The sequence below is a fragment of the Physcomitrium patens genome, chromosome 15, assembly GCF_059467195.1.
Source record: "Physcomitrium patens ecotype Gransden chromosome 15, ASM5946719v1, whole genome shotgun sequence".
NCBI classification, from domain to species: Eukaryota; Viridiplantae; Streptophyta; class Bryopsida; order Funariales; family Funariaceae; genus Physcomitrium; species Physcomitrium patens.
This window is the reverse complement of record NC_143424.1, coordinates 3643382-3657404: the sequence shown is the minus strand read 5'-3', so window position 1 is coordinate 3657404 and position 14023 is coordinate 3643382. Positions and strand designations below refer to the sequence as shown.

Here is a 14023-nt window from a genome sequence, read left to right as displayed (position 1 = left end):
TGCACTTGCTTCCTCCTCGGTAGTTTTCGGTGGTGAGTTGCAGCTTGTGGATGATTGTTCTGGTGAAGAGAAAACGAAGGATGAACATTGAGGGGATTTCGCTCGGCTTACCTGATGATGCTAGATAGGTTCTTATACTTGTTTCTTGGTAAGGGCTCTGGAAGCTTCCTTTTGTAGAGTTAGGTGGCGAGGGATGCGGTTTCAAACGTGTGGGAGTGGCCTCGAAGGTTTCAACTACCTGTATTTCGTCGATTAGTCGACTCGTTCCTGCTCAGATCCTTCTCGCGATTGTTCGTTGCATGTACACACCATTCTGTAGCTGCACAGCTACAACTGAAACTTCCGATCGGGCTCTTTTAGTCGATATTGTGGAGCTTTGTGTAATTTTGATTATTAGCTGAGGGTAAGGTTATTGTCCTTACACACACAATTCAACGATCTGAAACTGGAGGAGCAATGGGATGTGTCCACTTTAACTTCTGAATATCTACTGCTTGGCACCTCGAATACTACTTCCACGCTCTTGAAACCGAGGACCTGTACGCACCATACTGTTTTTTTAATCTCCATCACTCGAGCATTTGTAATCACCGGGCATATGTAAGTTTCAGCTTCGTTGCTTCAAAGCACTTCTTACTGATTTTGCTCCTCGATGTGTCTGCTTTCGCAGCTCCGTATCATTGGAGTCTGTCGTTATTTTTCAATTCATGAAGCGGCTGAAGTGCACAGGGCTTACCCCCACTGACTGAGTCATCGATTCTACATCTCTCGTACATATCTCATAATTTACCCTGTCTCTTGAGCTGCTTCCATTTTTCAGAACATCTATTAACAGATAGCTTCGGTATGAATGCAACATATAACACTGAAGATGCGATGTACCAGAAAATTGGCTCTAAGTTTAGGGTTTAGTGGTGTCGAGTTCTGCTTTGGATCTTTTCTGTTGCAAATGACGACTTTACAATATGATGGTCATAGTCAAGATCTTCCGCACAAATCGACGTAAAGGTTTTGCCATCGTGGTCCTCTTAGCAGAAATGCTCTCGTAATCTTAACCACCAACTTTTGAGTTATTGCTTTGCCAGCCTTGTTTGTAAATCAATATCAGTACCATACTCGGCTGAAATGTTACAGCAGTTGATTTTGAGTGGGTCTTACTAGAATTGATATCGGAGAAGTTGTCTTATTTCTTGTAGGTATGCCCTTGATTTCTGATGCTCACATATCAAACTCGAACAGTTTGAAAAGTCTGAATAATCTTTGAAGCTTAGAGAATATTGGCACAATTTCAAGTCCCTCAGAAACAGATCACACTTCTGGGCTTCTCACTTCTTGCACCTGTTCATCACTTGAGCGAGGGGAGTTGATAGACATGTTATTCAAGGGATGCATGACTTAGGTCATGAATGGGCGTGCTTTGCACTGCAATTACTGTTCGGAGTTCCATTATTGGACTTGTTTTCAATGTTTCGTTGGATTATTCTTTATTGAATCATTTTAGTGGTTCGTCACTATGGAACAGGTCGTCTCACCTCCTAGTGAGAATCGATAATTCTTTAACGACACATTGTCGACGATGCCAGCGAGCGCTGTCGTCTTTGTGAAATCCTCTGACTGTACTTTGCAGCCTCAAGTTTTCAGCAGAACCATCAAAAAGTCGAAATGAAGCTAGTTGAATAATTTATGAAGAAGTGACTGTAAGAGTCATGCAAATGATCGGTCTGCAAAAGATGGCGATGGATGTTTTTATTCCGTCATGGGGGGAAATAAACCTATCATTGGCAGCTGCTGTGGTATTTATATTCCTCCTGAGCTGCTACCAGCATTTCCTTGCAGGGGATGATACATCTAAAGATATTGTAGAAGAGAAAGTGTTACATCTTCCAGCAATTCCAGAACTTGAGGACGTAGTTTTGAGCAGCACAACTGCTCAAGCCGTTGTTCGGGTGAGGATGATAGAAACTCACTGTTTAAAGACTTATGTATTTACTATCTTAATGCTGCAGTGCGTGTGAGTTGAAAGTCTCGAACATTTTTTATTTGACTTTCTTGAAATCTGATGCAAGATAGATGCTGTGTGGTTGACCTTAGATTTAAGAAAATTTTGCCTGTTGTATTAAACGTAAATATTTATTCAGCTGAAGCAACTTGTGCTATCCATTGTGCAGGGGGTGACGAATGACTGGGATGGATTATTTGTGTATTTGATTCGGGTAAGGGTCCATACTGAATTACGTCAAATTAAAAAGAAAGGAAAACTTGTACAAATGCAGTTATATCAGTGAGCATTTATCTAACTTATATGCGAAATGGCATGAGTAGAAATTGTTGGTGTACTAGCAGATTCCCACCTTTTTCTATTGGGGCAATAACTGACCTATTCACCATGGTTGATTTATTTTGAACAGTTCGAACTCCTTGCAGCTAGGAACTTGATTTCAGCAAGTTTGAATGGCACATCAGATCCTTACGCTATCATCGAATGTGGGACACAGAAGCGATTCAGGTGATCGAGTCATATCATAGTTTGTAATTTAGATATTCCTAGTTGATTGGTACACAGATTTAGCATGACGTTGCTTTAAATACCTTGCCGTATTCAAGTCGGTCTACAATTCACGATGAGTTGTACGAGTCTCGTAAGGTCTAAAGCTCAAATGGACTGGTTCAGTGGTTTAACAATGTTGATTTCTCATTTTGTATTGCAGCTCTGTGGTTCCGAGCTCGAGGAATCCAGCATGGGGTGAGGAATTTGACTTCTATGCGGAAGACTTGCCTGTGCAGGTAAATGCGTAAGGACATCATTGTGCATCTTTCTTTATTAATTCTAATGAGATCCGTCTCTTCGTGCATTCACACCATCGAAGTAGCGTGGGACTTGAAGATGTTTTTTTATTCTGTGATGGAGTCAGATTAGCTAGCAAGATGTGGAAATGTGATTCTGTTCTTGTGAAGTAAATTTATTTGTATGAGTAAATAAATGAATTTTCGTGCAAATGTGCTGTAGCTAATTGTTGGACAGTAAAGATAACATGATTGCCGCCATATTTACGGACACGGCTGTTTTCCTGAATGGAAGATTCGCAAAACTGCATACTCGAGATAGATTTGTAATTGCGCGCATGAAGAAGGAAACATAAATATCATCTGGAGTCTTGTATCTCTTGAGAACGTGCTCTATTTTTTTTAATCCACTTTGTATCACTTTTTTGAACCTCTAGTAAGTTTCAGATCATAATAAAAATTTGTAAAATGCCTAACTAATTCGCAGTTTCTCGGTTAAGTTTAGTTGCCCCTATCAGAATTTGCTAAAGGGTTGAATTTGCAGATTAAAGTTGCCATCTTTGATTGGGATATTGTTTGGAAGAGCACATCACTTGGATCAACCACCCTTGACATAACGGAGGAGGGTCAAACCGAGGCTATGTGGTGTACACTGGATAGCGCTTCTGGTCAGGTAAGCACTCGCTGCTATGGCACATTGTTTACAGCAAGAGACCTTCACTTAGTTTTTTTTATCTTGTAAATATTTCAACCCCAATTAAGGAATATTCTTCGCTCACGCTATTTCATCGACATGAATCTATTGTTACTCAAGCTACAAATTTCGACACATCAATCTCATGCAGAACCATGTCTTGGATGTGGACATAGGTGTGTCTCCAAGTGGCGACTAAGCGTTATCCTGTTAGTCAGTCTGGGTGAGACCACTGGCACATTTTTTACACCGACACAAATCCCCGTTAAATGGTTACTAAAACAAACGGTTTGGTAACTATGATACTCATATCTGTCTTCGAGGCATAAAATCATTGTCCCTCAAAAGATTATTTCCTTCATTAATGCGATTGTAGTTTTAAACTGGGCAGTTGAAGTGGCATGGCGTCAGCAATGGGAAGAGAAATTTCTCCAAGAACCCTTGACTCGTTGATATGATAAACCGTGCTATTTGTTGTCCTACAATGGATTCAGAAGCAGTTTCCATCATGAGTTACTTGGCTATCTATTTTTCAGCGGCTTTTAATTATGAAAGTATATATTTAGCTCTTGTCGTTGATTATGAATATGTATGTGTACAAAAAGTTTATGTTGCAGCACAAATTGTAAGGTACTGGAATACCACATGATATTCAAAAAGTATTTTCTTCCTCGAGCATAGACCGTGAATTAAAACAGCGCTGGCAGTGAAGATACTTTTTGGAAAACTCGCAACTGTTGTTGTGAAGGTAATCGTTCTTGTGATTATTGTATGTCACATATGTGCAGAAATTTGAGTGGGCATCTCGGGGTTGTAGCCCGTCGAAGATTATCCCTTGATAAACCTGTTGGGACAGAGGTGCGGCAGAAGCCTGGACCTCTTCAGCTCATTTTTGAACTACCCCCAGACGAGGTACCTTCGTGTTGCCTTCCGTCTTCCTAGAATAGGTTTCTTCGCAATATATTGGTTTAGCAGAGCTGGATTTGGTACCTATAGTCCGTAGGTGCTCTGGATGACAGTGCTTTTGGCCGATGCAGGTGATTGAGCACAGTTACTCGTGTGCTCTGGAAAGATCGTTCCTATACCACGGGCGAATGTATCTTTCGGCCTGGCATATTTGTTTTCACTCTAACGTGTTTGCGAAGCAGATGAAGGTTATCATTTGCATACATCCGCGTGGTTTTTGTCTTGGTGGTTACTCTTTTACAACAAACTAGTTCTAAGTTTTTGATGACAGTCTTGTACCGGCTAGTATTTTCTGGTCCTTGGATCAACTCTCACGTTGCTATGTGATTGCGATTTGAACACCTCCGATCGTGAACGTGCAGATTGTTTTGCCGTATGACGACATTGAAGAGGTAAGTATCTCTGGAAGTTTCTGGTGCTTGCCAGTCCTGCAATGGACCTGCTTGTATGATATATACAACTAGAACCTCGAATTGGCAGGAATTCTTGGTCTAACACTTTTCTTAACAGTCTGCTACTTTTCGGTGCAACACGCAAAGTAGCTGCGTTACCAAGTTTATCATGAGTCCTCGTCTGTTGGCGTCTGTAGAAAAGAAGCGTAATGTTGGTGTGTTGATCTTGGTATATTGCACTTAGGGGACGTTGATACTTTGATCATAGCAATGTAAAGTGCTGAATGGGATGCATGACTATGGCCGCTGATGCAATGGGTGTGGTTTGGCGGAGAGCAGGTAAAGAAGAGTCACCATTCGCTCATTAATCCGGCCATAACAATCACACTGCGATCAGGTTCAGGTGGTCAAGGCGTGCCTCCTTTGGTTAGTGTTGATGGTAAACAACTTCATCCTGGTTTATTAGTCCGTACTATCCTGATCAAAGTAATACTTGCATGTTGCTTCTTTTTGAAGGGTTTGTTGTGGAAAAAGTCCAATTTCAAGTGAATCAGAAGCTGATGAGTGGCTTTGAAAATCCGTGGTGGATATAGAATCTTTGGCTATGATTTGGGAAATCAATCTACTGTTGTGATTCTGTACTGATGTATCCCATGAGGGCGCCAGGGTTTAAGAATAGATCCATTTCTCGTGCTCATATTCTTAGGAGGGTGCCGTGAGGATGCCAGTCTGTCGTTGAGCTTCACTTGTGATTGGTGCAGGCAGATCAAAGTACAAGTTCGCATCATTCTGGAATCGAAACCAAGCATTCAGAGCACTTGAACGAGCTTTGAAAAAGTTCACTGCCATGCAGGAGACTGCAAAAGAGGTGTCTTCGATTGCCTTCTCCACTATTTTATGATTGAAACCAGCACTTTTTAATTGCACCAAGCACAGGTAGCTCAGAAATTTGATGCCCATTTGTTGTTGCCATGAGATAATCTACCGACCACTTTCTGCTCGTGCAGTTTGGTTACTGCAACGATGAACTTGTGAAAAGTTGCATTCTATCGCTGTCTTCTATGTTTACTTGGGAACAGTTGATGTATGTGTGGGTCAATGGAGTCGTCACATTACAGAGGACTGTGAATGTGTACACGAAAATTTGACAAATCGGTCTTTGTTTTTTCTTGCATATGTTTAGGAGCAACATGTCTCATCGATGAGAACAAAAAGCGGGTCATTTCGGGTGCCTGAGGAGATTGATGACCAAAATGATATTCCAGTACAAAATGAAAGCCCAATCGTGATACAGCCGTTTCTTAAGGACGACGTTCTGTCTGAGGTTATCAACGTGAGTTTGTGATTTCGCTTGCCCACTTGGTAGAAGATTTATTTCATTAATTGCGCCGTCAGCTTATTAGAGAAGATGACTTGCTGAGGATGATTTGCCAGGTTGACTTGCCGTGCACAGCTGAAGAATATTTTGCAGTTTGTTTGACGGACGACTCTCAGTTTATGCAAAAGTATTGTGATTTTCGAAAGGATTCGGAGTTAAAGGTGATGTTCTGCCTCTATAGCTCAAATGCTGTCAGAAAGTTTCAGTTGACGTATTCACTATTTACGCAGCTCGTTAATGTGGCTTGAGTTTTCATCCTTCCGAGGTTAATAGTTGAAATTTACTGTTTCATTTATGTTGGAAACAATGTGAAGACATTCCGACCATTGACACGGGATGTTTGTGAGAAGCTGTGCTGGCAAGGATGCTTGCTTATGGAGTTTACGACAATATTGTATGACGTGGCAGATTGGAAAATGGGAAGACACGGAACAATATGGCGGTTTCACTCGGAAGGTGACTTATCGTTCGATATGCCGGAGTCCAATGTGTCCTCCAGACACCGCCGTTACTGTGTGGCAACATGCGGCGTTTTCGAATGACAAGAAAGTCCTGGTTTGTTGTACTGGTCCCCTACTTGTTATTGTAGGTATTTCGGCAAACTGACGATCCTGGATTATTTTTTAAGTGACAAACTGTGCCTTAAACACATTCCATCACATCCCTCTTTTTGGACCTAGGCTTTCTTCTTGGGGCTCTGCTTGGGCACCTTGTGACAATTATGCACCAGTAAGTGCCATGAGATGCTGCAAGGAACACTTAGATTTTGTCTGTGATTTTTCGATCCTACTTGAAATTCTCCCCCGTCACATTGGAGAGAGGTATACATTGGAACTTTTTTTGAGGTCTGTAAACTCTCTAGTGTCCAGGTTCAGTAATAGATGTTCGATCTTATAACTCTCATCTAAGGGGTCTGAGATTTCCTTCCTTGGAATCTGGTGTTTTATATGTCACATGCTCGTGTGTGTGAGACGCTTTGCAGAGTGGTTTTGAGATTTTGTTTCTGGATGTGAAGGCTGATTCTTGTGGTTCGTGTTTGCAGGTTTTCGAAGCCGTGTCACAAATTCATGACGTGCCTTTCGGAACATACTTTGAGGTACTGTTTGTCAATGACGTCTGCAGGAACGAAGCTCTTATGTTCATTTTTTCTGAACGTGGCTTGCCTATGAGGTGACGAGGGTGGAATTAAAATGCCATCTTGTGTTGATTCAATCTTCATCTGGAATATAGCCGCACATATATCAATTTGTCGTATGTGCTGAACGATTCAGACGTGCGGAGAGTGATCAAGAACAATGTGTAGTCTGTGGCATGTCTGACACACACTTTCAGCACTTGCACAGCATCGAATGTACTAGTAGCTCGCATTATTAGAGGATGTTGGAGAGGATGGATAAGCGCTCAAGAAACACTGCTGGAGTCGACGGATAGGGTTTTGGACTGCAGCGATGTTTCTGAAGCGTTTTTCCATCTCTCTGACGGTCTACATTATGCTTACCTTGTTTTCTTTGGTGAAGGTTTCGAGACTCGCTAGTGTAGTATTCATGCTAGGTCTTAGAGAAGATATCTATGGATGTGATTTCTCTAAGTTGTGTCGTATTGGCAGGTGCATGCAAAGTGGATATTTGAGACGAAGTCAAAATCTATATGCAGTTTGATTGTTAAAGTTGGTAAGGAATGTGACGAAAGTTCCAAAAATCATGTTATTTCTCTGTGAATGTTTGGACGTGAGCTCCCCCTTGTGTAATTTGTCTATCAAGGGCATTGTGGGCATGGAAAGGAGTGTGACAAAACACTACGAGAAGTGCTCGAAACTTATTTTGTCGCTGGTGTTTGTGACTCGCATGATGGTTGTGCTAAGGCTAGTTGAGAATTAATCGGAGAGGGTTGTATGGATTGCGGAAGGTGATTGGATCCACTGCCACGTTTATGGTACTCTCTAGATTTAATCCCTTCGAAGACGGTCGCACCCCAATTCATTTTGAGCTGCTCTTGATGTGGATTTTGAACAGGGGCACATTTTCAAAAGTGGTGTCTCATGCAATCGAAGATCAAGTCTGGAACGGTGTTGGAGGTAATTGGATTTACGCTTTTAAGTGTATTAACACTTTGCAGCATGTTGCATGGTTGATTGAGTATTTGAGATAACTCGTTTATTGTTGAGCATTCATGAGATGGGCTTGCTGTTGTGTCCCACTCGCATGTGGGAAACTGTTTCTTTGGTTGAAACTGCTTCTTGCGGCTCTGGTGTAAACTACATTTTTCATTATCATTTGTTGCGACCCACTGTCGGAGCGGTGGAAGTGATATTACATTACCTGGACATATTCACGTTCCACACTGTAGTGGTGTTAAAAGCTTCGGATGATTGTTGGACTTCCTGCATGAGGTTGGACGGGATTTTTTTGAGAAATCGTGACCACACCGTCCCAGACAATTCACAAACTCAATTGTCTACTCAGATGAAGCAAGATGCGGAGCTTTTTATAGAGCTGGCTCGGAAGGAGCTTGCAAGAGCCAAGGAGGATTTGCAAGAAAAGGCACCTGATGAAGCAGACGTTGGCAGCGTGGGTGCTATAGGATCGATCCTGGGAGAACCCATAGCCACAAACTAAGATCTCGGCTTTGTTGCGAGCGACAAAGTTTGAACAGCAAAGCATTTAAGGGTTATAGATACATGATAACAGTTGATTCAAACGGATTGAATTGCAGACACGGTGATCGACTCAGTGTATTTCACTGGCGGCTCAAACGAGAGTGTCAGTAGCCGTCTCCGTGGCAGCAGAGCCTCCATGCTGATACGGGGTGTACCAGCAAGGCTGAGAGGTTTGGTGCGTTGAGTACCCTGGAGGGGACTTCTCAGATGGACACGGTGAGGTGGTCCTGAGTATAGTTGCCGAAATACAAACAGAATTGAACTTATTGTGTCAGAAGTTGAATTGTGCTGAGTGTCTTGGGCAGGAACCTATCAAGATTTTAAGTTTCTGGAATGGGTTGTCATGATGATTTGTAGACTTGGGATTTTGAGACGCTCGTGTATGTTCAGTTTAATGACGAGTGCAATCATCCCTTCCTTAACTAGACTCACATTTATCCGTCATGGTTGTTGCTTTCACATCGAGTAGCCATATTTGAAGTAAAGTGTATCCTTGTTATAAGCAAGTTGCATATATTCATAATGTATGAATTCCAACGCAGTATCTAATAGAATGGCCTTCAAAGCAACAATTACTGGTCTTTAATTTCAATTGTGTATCATTTTGATTATTTTTTATTTTTTATTTTTTATTATTTTTTAAATTTTTACTGAGACCTGTTTAAACAAACATCACAAGAAACATTCACATTTAAACGTGTTGAATTAAACATGAAGGAATCTAAACTATGGGTTTGTTGAATGATATTGAAACAAACTTCATACAATTTAAATATTTTGATAAGTTCATCCAAGGTGTGGCACATTGCCAATGAAACAAATCAAAATTATATTTAATAATATTTACTTTATAATTGAAGTGCAATTGTAAATTCAGGCGAAACTATGCACTTCAATTACCCAAAAAAAATAAATCACATATATATATATATATATATATATATATATATTACATAAAATATTCAATTAAAATATTTAAGTATTTAAAAAGCATAATATATTGGACCCTAAGAACATCCTTCAAAAGAAACATCAAAAATATAATCAAAGGATAATAAATATTATACAGTGGTGTTTGATTAGGAAAAAAATACTTAGGAGAAAAAAAAATGGATAAGAACACTGTCCCGTTTTTTTTTGAAGGAACACTGTCCCATGTTTTTCATGAACTAGTAAGAGAAAAGTTTGGTTAGGATCAATACTCTGTAATGAACAAGTACCACCTCAGCCAACACAATGCATAACGCATCTCATGAATAGCAACTTTTTGCTCCTCTATGCAAATGCCATTGTCTCCAACCCGCACAACACAGCTGTGGATACCGATACTATCAATTGGATTTGCAATGTTCCAAGCTCTAAGCGCACACCATTCCAAAGACATGGAGAATAGTGTGATGTTTGGTTATAAAAAATGTCTAGTTAAGAGAAAAGTTTTTCCTTGTCCTAATGGATTTTTTTAACCAGACACTATTGTATTAAAATATTTGCAATTGTCAACATAATATTAAAGTCTAACATTGCAAACAAGTTACAATAATTATTTGTAAAAAATATGAAATTGTTATACATTTATAATATTTTGTATTATTTTTCATAATATATAAGAATTTTTGTTTTAAAATTTTAAATGTCAATGTTTTAATTTAGTATTAAATTCTAAAAGTTATATATATGATTTTTATTTATAAACTTAAATTTAGATTTGTACATGGATTTGTACAAAGTTGTATTTATAATTATTTTGTTATTTAATTGATTCTTTATTTATTAACATCTTGATTTATTGTCTTTTAAAACTTAGATACTTTGTTATTTATAAACAAATACTAAATTGAAAACTACCCAAATTTAAATATAACTTACTTTTTTAAAAATATTTTATAATTTTATAATTGAAAAATCAATCAATTGAAGGATAAGAAAAAAAAAACCACATCATTGACTTAAAAATCTATTTATATGGCAAGTTTTTTGAATTTGTTTTAAAATTATTTATATAAGGTATATTATTTTTATTAGTAAATATATTTAGTTTTATATGCTTATAAGTTTTATATTGTTTAAAGAATATTATATTGTAGAATGCACTTTAATTGGGTATATGATAAGGAGACAAAAATACATTTTGATTGGATGTTGAGAAGGGAACTTTAAGAACTTGGGGAATGTAAAGTAGTTGGGGCCTTGAATATCTCTAAGAACTAAGTTGTTGAGACCTTGAATTTTTTGTCTACTAGGATTGTAGCCCAAGTGGTAGATATTGTACTTGCCATTGTGTTGTATTCTCCATTGAGTTGTGTTATATGTTGTGTGTTAGAATCTATCACCCTCTCCTTCTTGCAAGATATGAAGCTATCAATATATTGTATTAGATATCAAACAAATATGATCAACTAGAAAATTCTCTTCTCATTAATGACGATGAAATAATTGGTGTGAATCAATGTGAATGTAATTAAGGATTTGTAGGTAGAGAGGTGAGAATATGTATATAGGAGTTTGCTAGAAGGGATGTGAGATTATGTAGGTAGGAATTTGTAATGAAGGTTTATATGTGCACCCAAGATGTTCTACATGATAAGGTAGGTATTGTATGTAGCAAGCTATGAGAAAGTCCACCCTTGACAACAAAAAGAGTAAAGAAGCCACAATGTAAACATTTATTCTTTGATGACTAGATGGAGGTTGGAAGTATGAAAGTATTTCAAGTGTTGATTTCATTAGATTAGAAGATTGGTTTAGATTTTAGGTATCGGCTTCAATGGATCAAATGATTGGTTTTGATTTTAAATGTTGTGCATGATGAGGTCGTTGTTGCATCTAGTAGATTGCTAGAAGGTTTGCCCCTGTTGATAGAGACTAGGTTTGGTTTTGAAGACCTCAGGTAGATTGATTCTAAGATTAAAAAAAACCAACAATTAGTTGGTTGATTTTTTCTTGGGATTAAATTGCTTGTAATGCTTTTGCAATAATTGATTTTTAATATATTTTTTTGATAAGCACGTGAAAACTTTGACCTTGGATGGTGGAATTAATTTACTTGAGTCTATCTTTGTCTGAATCCAAGAAACATTTTTTTATTTTTTTATTTTTTTTCCTTTGTTGTTGTTATTGTGAATCATAAGCTTTTTGAAGGATTATATATATAAGGCTTAATTACACATTGTAGCTATTTTTACTTATGCTGATACATGCACATGCCTTTTATACACATGAAGACAGTTTGTGCTAGCTTCAAATGTATATACACTACTGTATTAGTTTTTTTTATTAATATATATTTTTTATATGCATACAAATAATCAATGCCAGATTCAAATGTGTATACTTATTAGAGATCCTGACTTTGATTTTTTTTTAATAGACTCACCTATAATAATAAAGTTTAATGTTTTACCTAAGAATTTGAAGGTGAAACTTTGTATCATATAAATTCAGATAAGATTTGATGAGGTCTAGAATGATATTGTTATATATATATATATATATATATATATCTTTTTTCTTTGAAAGATTAAAGAACTTGTACTATAAGGCCACTTTTTCCAATTGTACTACTATATAAATACGTTCTTCAATTTGTAAGTGATATTTCTTATCGATGTAGTACTCATCTTTGATATTTGTGATGATACTCTTATAATACAATAGGTAAAGTTATTATCAAGATAATAAGTGCTATATTTATATTGACAAGTATATCTATAAAAAATCATAATTGTATAACAATGCAAATTAGAAATGAAAAAGATGAGGTCAAATAATATATTGATGAATGGTATATTAGAGCTCCAAAGGCAGTATGGCATTTATTTAGAATAAAAATGCAAGAAAAAGTTTCAAATATGGTTTAATTGGCATTGCATCTTTCTAGAATGCATCAAATAATTTTTAATCTAAATAATGATGTAATTGAAGTCTTAGCCCATAGAGAGTCACAAAAAATAACTTTGATGGCATTTTTTGAAATGTGTGAATCTATAGAGATTGCTTAGCAATATAAATATCAAGAATTTTTCAAATATTTTATATGGAACAAAACCTCAAAGAAGTAGATAGTAAGACAACGTGGATTTATAATTAGAAGGTTATTTTTTTAATCTTACTATGAGAGAAAGATTCTAACTTTGGCTTCTTCTAATGATAGTATAAGAATCATATTTATTTGAAGTTTTGGATATAATAAATGGAGTGCTCTAACCAAATTTTAACAAGGCATGCTTAGAAATGGAGTTGTTGAAAGTTAATAAAGAGTTGATTAATGCTTAGAAGAAGCCTTTGTAATGAAAATGAAGAAGTAGTTAAGAACATTTTTTGCTATTATTTTTTTATAATGTTTATGTACACATCTAGAAGAGTTCTAGAACAAGTTTAAAAAAAGTTTTTGCAATGATGTGGATTACCAATTGATTCAAAATTATGCAACTAAAAGGCCAATGGAAAGATCTATATTAGATTATGGACTATTTCTTCTTGATAAAATTATTTAAGAATCAAGCAAAATACATACTCATTTTTCATTGATCTTGTTATAAAAAAGGAATTAGAATGCTACAAATCAAATATTTTTGGAATATATGATATAGGACAAAGACAAGTTAAAACAAACAATAGAAGAACATGTACCAAAGTTTAATGATAAGTAATGAACTACATTTATGGATATCAATATTTTATTAGATAATAATCTTGGAAAGTTGTATTTTTTAAAAAGACTAGTAGGAAGTGAAAAAACATTTGTCTATAATACCATAACAATGAAGTTTCAAAGTAGTGAAAAAAACTATTTTTTATGTTGCTTCTTTTAGAATTGTAATATAATTTTTAAGTGGAAAATGGACTATATACTTTAGAATTCTGTTCTATTTTGTTGAACATCTGTTTTGTGATATTGCAAAGAATACACCTTATGCAAATGTGCTAAAAAAGATAATTCTGATTATTTAAGATGAAGTACCATTGCAACAATGTAACATTGTGCTAAGTTAATCAATAAAACTTTTTAAGATATAAATGGCACTGATAAGTTATTTGGTGGTATTACTATAGTCTTTAGTGGAGATTTTTAGCAAATTATTCATGATGTTATTAAAGACTTAAGAGAAGAGATTCTTAATGTTTCTTTGCAATGATTAAAGATTTGGTTTAAT

The 14023-nt window shown here is 36.7% G+C and overlaps 1 protein-coding gene across 1 annotated transcript; it reads left to right on the top strand.

Moving 5' to 3' along the window:
- Positions 1 to 745: 745 nt before the first annotated feature.
- On the top strand, positions 746 to 9411 carry LOC112292441 (BAG-associated GRAM protein 1; the record flags this gene model as incomplete). The annotated part of the gene is made up of 19 exons (XM_024540929.3): positions 746 to 770; positions 1837 to 1946; positions 2169 to 2213; positions 2409 to 2506; positions 2709 to 2784; positions 3329 to 3457; positions 3655 to 3701; positions 4267 to 4390; positions 4516 to 4632; positions 4807 to 4836; positions 5176 to 5275; positions 5598 to 5704; positions 6020 to 6169; positions 6271 to 6375; positions 6623 to 6769; positions 7257 to 7310; positions 7821 to 7884; positions 8227 to 8288; positions 8677 to 9411. Coding segments are annotated over 19 exons (1743 nt in total), but the record flags the coding sequence as incomplete, so codon positions are not given.
- Positions 9412 to 14023: the final 4612 nt, after the last annotated feature.